This window comes from Apis dorsata, unplaced genomic scaffold, assembly GCF_000469605.1.
Source record: "Apis dorsata unplaced genomic scaffold, Apis dorsata 1.3 scaffold_575, whole genome shotgun sequence".
Lineage (NCBI taxonomy): Eukaryota > Metazoa > Arthropoda > Insecta > Hymenoptera > Apidae > Apis > Apis dorsata.
Window position 1 is genome coordinate 299,437 of NW_006263785.1, and position 7,120 is coordinate 306,556.

The 7,120-nt window shown below is 17.1% G+C and overlaps 1 protein-coding gene across 1 annotated transcript in view; it reads left to right on the forward strand.

The window, feature by feature from the left end:
- LOC102681912 (gamma-aminobutyric acid receptor alpha-like) overlaps positions 1–7,120 on the forward strand; it is a 22,259-nt gene that overhangs the window by 1,864 nt on the left and 13,275 nt on the right. Inside the window, 1 exon segment of the mRNA XM_031513075.1 lies at positions 4,257–4,456. Within this exon segment, the coding sequence (XP_031368935.1) occupies positions 4,257–4,456 (200 nt within the window).

Here is a 7,120-nt window from a genome sequence, read left to right on the forward strand (position 1 = left end):
ATATATATATATATATTGATGATTGAAACATTATGTTGTATTTGTTGATCATTATAATAACTGAAATATAAACAAATTTGTCAAAAAAATTTTTTTTTCTAATGCCTTTTCGTAAAAAGGGCACTGGAAGGGTTTAAAGGACGATTCTGACGTAACGAGGGAGAATGTTCACTCGAAAGATCGAGGGGACTCCCTCGTCGGAAGTTGCTGAATCTGCGGCTAAGGAGAGCACTTTTATACTCTATTCCCCTCTTTTTCCTTTACCTAGGCCTCTCATGCTTTTCTCTGCCTTTCTCGATACCAACCGTTCTTTCCTTCTTACGTGACCAAGTTTGAATTTTTCACTTTTTTTCTATTCGTTTTTACTTTTCACGCACCCAAAAATCTTTCTCTTTACATGATTATTCAAGTAATGAAAACATGATAATTAGGGTAAGAATATTTGAGAATTGCTTTTGAGAAAATTTTTCAGTGGAAATTATGTTGAGTGTGTAAAATAATTTTCATTCTCAATTGATATTATCTATTTGCGAAAAATAATTCTTGAAAGCAATTTCAGAGAAAGTTTTATTCTCAAATATATTTTTATTATATTAATTTTAATATTTTTTCTTCTTCATTTCATAATCGATATTCATACCAATGTATTAATAAATATAAATATATTTAATATTTGTCAATATTGTTAATTTGCAAAAATATAAAAGTTGGGTGGATTTTTTTATAAATAAATAGATTGTGTTTCTTCTTAAATAATTCACTATAATCATTTTGATAATTTCCAATTATTAATCAATAATTGAATTTTTTTACTACAAAAAATACTTGATTTTTAAAATATATAGACATAATTATTTAAAATTTTCAAAAATTAGAATTAGAATTAGAAAATTAGAATTTCTATAAAGAATTTCTATAATTATATATAATCTTTAATTTTAAAATAATCTTAAAAAAATTTTTAAATAATCTTTAATTATAAAATTTTTATAATGCATCTAATTTATAAATAATATTGAAAATCATGATTGACTATAAAATATTACTTTTATCAATATTAGCTAAATTGAAATCTAACTTTTAATTAACTGATCTTTTAAATTGAAATTTTAATAATAAAATAAATAAGATTTTATAAATTTAAAAAATTTATTCAATTGTCTTATATTCAACATAAAATTATATGAAATTTAAAAGAAGTTTATAATCGATAACTTGTAATTTATTAATTCACTAATATAATATTATTATATAGAAAGATATATGATATAAATTTTAATTTTTAGTTACACATAATTGTAATTTTATTTTATTATGAACGAAAACAATCAATTTAATATTTTTACAATATTTGAAATACAGTATTTTAATGAAAATTCAAATATTCATATTATGTAAATCTTTATTTATTTTTTTTATAAACAAAGTTTTTAAACATTAATTTCAAAATTTTTTATTTTATGAATACTCATAATTTGATTCGAAATTTTGTTTTTGTGGAGAATACACGTGATAAACATTGGTGAGTAATATAGAACTCGACATGATATTCTTTTGAATCTAGAGCTTCTAATGGCTATTCTTTTCGCTCCAGTATTGTAGTGCAAACAATGCAGTTTCTTTGACTGTTGGGTTATTCTTATCCTTTTCAAATATGAAGTGGGAAATGTCTAGAATGTGAATAAAAGACTAGATAATCTACTAATTATGCAATTTCCGTTTTAAACTATCTTTTTCAATTAAAATAATTAATTAAATATATCATATAACTCTTAAATATATTTCTATTTTAAAAAAAATAATATAAATATATAAAATAAAATAATATAAATAATATACATAAAATGTTTTTAATAAAATATAAATGATGAAAAAAAAATTAATCAAATGTATGATTATTTTTTTATAACATTATACAAATTGTTTAAAAAATTTAAATTTAAAAAGAGATTCGCATTTGATCGATAACTTTCATTTATACAACATCCATAATTTATCCATAATTTTTAATTGAATACGAATGAATTATTAATAAATAATTATTATAAATTCTATGTATTATACAATTATTATTATACAAATTATACAAATTTTATATATGAAAATAATAAAAAAATATAGAATAAAATTTTATCGTTTAAATTTTTGTTTCCGAAAAAATTAAAATTGAATATATACAATCAAAAAATAGTATAATCAATTTTCGATAAATACAATTTTCTTGGAAATTAATTTTTAAATAAAAAAAATAATAAATTTTTTGTTTATTTTCACATTTAGAATTATTTATTCTTTATTTATTCTTTATTTCTTTTATTCTTTTATTTATTCTTTACCTTCTCTAGTTCATTCATATACTATGAATATTCGAATTAGCTAATTTCATTTGTATTTGAAAAACTTTCAAATTTGATTTACTTAAAATAAAACCTATCACAATTTCCTTATTTTGAATTTATGAATATAAAATCCATAGAATTTTTGATTCTGTACAATGAATTATGATCATCCCATATATATTTATATATAAAACTAAATTGTCTTTTGAACTCTTGGATTATGAGTCACCTAATATGATTGGATCAAAAATACTTCATTATTAATAAATTTAAATTTAAATAATTCAATTTTTATTATCCAATTAGCGTTATTCTATTGTAACAATTGGAAAAAATGATCTAGTTATAGCTATAAAGACAGCAATAATTAATCACGATTGCTTTGTTCTCTATAATTTTTAATTATTTTTTCTTATGTATTATTAATAATGACGATGAAAAAAATAAATTTTATTAAATATAAATAAAATAAAATTATTTTAAGAATTTTTTTTATTATATTATATTATAATAAAATAATAAAATAAAACAATGATTTTATTAAATAAAATAATAATAAAATAAGCATAATACAGTCATAAAATTTTGAACTTGAACATATTATAATGAATAGTAACATCATAAAAATAGAGTAACTCATAAAAATATTTAAATATTTATATTAATGTAATATATTTACATTCAATTACAATTCTTTCGTTAATGAATTTTTAATAAATTTGTAGCAATTCTTTATTTTTGCAAATTTTTGAAAATCTCAACAATCGATTTTAATCCATTCAAAATACATTACAATAATTTTTATAAGATCGAACAAATATAAAAAAAATTTTTTTATAATTATAGATGATATTTATCATAAAATATAAAAAATAATATAAATATTAATTTTAAGAAAATTAATTATCATTTCATGATTATTATTATAAATTTAGAAAATTCGTTTTGATCATTAAGCAATAAGATATTTTTGTCTTCCATTTTTTTTAAAATCTATTGTTTACGATAAAAAGATTTGGGAAGTATAAATATAAATATATATATAAATGCTTATGATATCCTTAATATGATATTCTTAAATATTTAAAAATATTTTTTCAAAATATTAAACTTATTAAATACATATAATCTATTCTGATTTGACTAACATTATTTTTTATTTATTAATTCTTCGAATGTATATATTAGAAAAAAACGAAAAAATCAAAATTGTATGATTATTTCTTATTATGATATTATTATTTATATGATATTATTATTATGTTAATATAAAAAATTTATCTCTAATCTTTTAAAATTAATGTATAAAAATAATTTTTATAAAATACTTAATTTAATCCTTATTTTCATTATTTTCATAATATCAATTAAAATATTTTTCTATTATAAATTAATTAATATTTTAAAATGAATAAATAAAATGATATTTATAATATAAATAACACATTAGAAATATTTGAGAATTGCTAATTTTTTTAAATTTATCTCATTTAATTTAAATTTCTTCGTACAAAATTTATTAGCATTAAATTAAATAATTTTGTAAAAATTGAATTATTATAAATTTTCGAATAGAAATTTATAAAAATTAAATAATAAATAATTAATAATAATTTTTAAGTATTTTATAGCATCTTAAAAAATTTATTGATTAAATATAAAGAATTTAAATATTAAATTCTATAGAAAGCAATTTTTTTTCATTATTACAAATTATAAAAAAAAAAGAATTTAATCCTTTCGTTTTCCACTCTAATCATATTTAATTTTCATATTATAACATGAGATGGGATATTATGAGATTTATGAGATATTTGATTATTATAAAAATAAATTATTTAATTAAGATGTAATTTTAACCATTTAAAAAATTATATTAATAATATTGATAATTCGATAAGTTCGTATCTTTTGCAGATTGATATTTTTCATATTGCTGTCAATGTACAAAAATCGGAATTACGCTCTTGATGTTTCTTCAGCAGCTTCAAAGACTTCTTCGAAAGTTACGTTAACCAGAGGAACCGTCAACGACATTGTTTCTAGAAATATCACAATGGTTCTCGAGAATCTTCTAATGAATTACGAAAACAATCAACTACCTACTCACGGAAAGGGTAAAGAAACAAATAGTTATACTTTCATTTTATTTCGAACATTATTTTTTAAACCAATTTTCAATCAATTTTCATATTGATATCTATATTAAATAAATATTATTTTCATCATTTTTGGATCAATATCTATACAAAAATATATATTATATATTATAAATTTTGTTTTATTTCACGTATAAATAATATTTTTAAAAAATATTTGTAAAAAATAAAATATTTTATTTAAATCGAATTAAAATATAAATTAGTACAATATAAATTTGTATACATATGTTGATATACTTCTTGAAATACTTTTGAAAAATCAATTCTAAAGATAAAAACAAACATAAAAATTCATATACAAAAATGCTCATTGAAATTTATTTATTAAGTTACAAGAAATTTAACATCGCTTTAATTGAAGAAACGGAACTAAAAAAGACAACAGTGTAACGAAGACAAAATGCTTTCTCATTTTCGTTTCATCTAATGTAAATTTCAATTATTTAAAACTTAATGAATAAATCTCAACTCTCAATTATTGTATTTCAAGTTTTGCGTTTATTTTGACTTATAGAATCGATTTTTGAAAATATTCTATGAATATAAAAAAAAAAAAATCCATTATTTTTATATGTAATTCAAAGTCCATAAATTTTTTAAAAAATGAATTTGAAAAATAAATCATTGGATGGGAAACTGTAAAAGAAGAATTATGATTCATTTTTCAAATTCATTCTTAAAAAAATTTACGGACTTTAAATTATAATATATAAAAATATATAAAAACAATTGATTTCTTTCCGTTTCATCTAATATTAACATCTTATATACTATTATTACTTTTTAAATTTTCAAATTTCTTTTTTCAATTATCATATATCATAATTTGCATTCATTTTTTCATTTCATTTTTATAAATTTACTTACATTCAATAATTCGTAATATTATAAGATTAAATTTTATTTTACTTAATACATTTTTTATTATTAAATTCTATATATGTACATATATAGAATTGTTAATATTGAATGTTATATATGTACATATATAACATTTAGTTACGATTTTTTTACTAATCAAAACAATTTTTTATTCATAAAATTTTTTTCATGCTCTGACAGATTTTGCATGTTCAGAATAAATTGGATTAATTCAATCTCGATGATGAAAGGATTAAGCGATTACGATAGTTTGATAAAAAAAAATTTGGGCGTGTTCTTAATTTTTTCTCCCAATTTTTTCATTTTGTCCTTGATTTTCTTTTTAAGTATAAAATTTTTGAATTATTTTTTTAATACGTACAATATTATACATAATTATTATATATAATATTATATATTGAATAGTCTAAAATGATTCTGATTAATATCAGAAATTTAGTTTTGAGAGGTTTCATGATTCGAATAAAGATTTAAAATTATTCAAAGTATAATCTAAATAAAAAAATTCTACATAAAATCAAAAATTTAAAACCATAATATCATATTTTTTTTATAATGATTTCAAATTTTTCTATTACAATTAAGTATAGTATCATTAATGTATCATTAATAATAAGTTTATTGATAAAAACTGATGAAAAATGATCCAAATGTGATTTTTTTATATTGTTCTTTCTATTCTTCAAATTTTCGATTGTTAAAAAAGAAAATTTTTGATAATTTTCAATATATAAATTATATGAAATAATATATATAATATAATATATATAAAATATATATACATATATATNTTTTCATATATTAAAATACAAATAATTAAGAGATATTCTTTTTAATTCGTGGATTATTAGTAGCTTGTGATATTTATAAAACAATTGTATGTAAAAATAATTATATACAAAATAAAATTAGATGTCATTCAGTTTTGTTAACAAATTAAATTCAAAAAAAAAAGAATTATAAGAATAAATTAAAAAAAAATAAATGATCATGAAGTAAAAATAATAATAACGATAAAATTTATTAATATTTGATAGGAACAATAAAAATATTACATTGAAGATTGAATATATAACTTAATTTACTTTTTAAATATACACACTATATTATAATATTCCATGAATTTTATTGTTGTGCATTAATTTAAAATCATAGTATCCAAATCATGGAATAAAATCGTAAAATCAAAATATAAAATTACCTCCTATTTTTTTATATTTTCTTTACTTAATAAAATCATTGTATAATAAAGAAATTTTTTAAATAAATATTATCTCTATTTTTTTTATTTTATTTAATGAATTACTTTATTTATTTTTAGCACTTTTATTTTATTCTAGTCTTTCGATATAAGTGAAAAATAATAAATATAATTTAAAAATTTACTTATACTATATTTATTATTATATATTTATATTATAATATAATTTTGTGAGAAAAAGATTATTTTAATTTTAATATTAAACTTCGTTTTGATTGTACGAAATATCAATTAATAAAAATATTAAATATTAAGAAGAAAAGAAATTTTATCAGACGAAATATTGTAATCAATTAGATAAAATATATATATTTTAATTTTATTTCTAAAAATTGAAAAACTATTGAAATTTATAAATTATATCTAAATAAAATATTTCTTAACAGTGTTGAATGTTGAATATTAAAAATAAAAATAAAATAAAATAAAATAAAATTAATAATAATATGAATTATAATAATAATAATTTATTATAT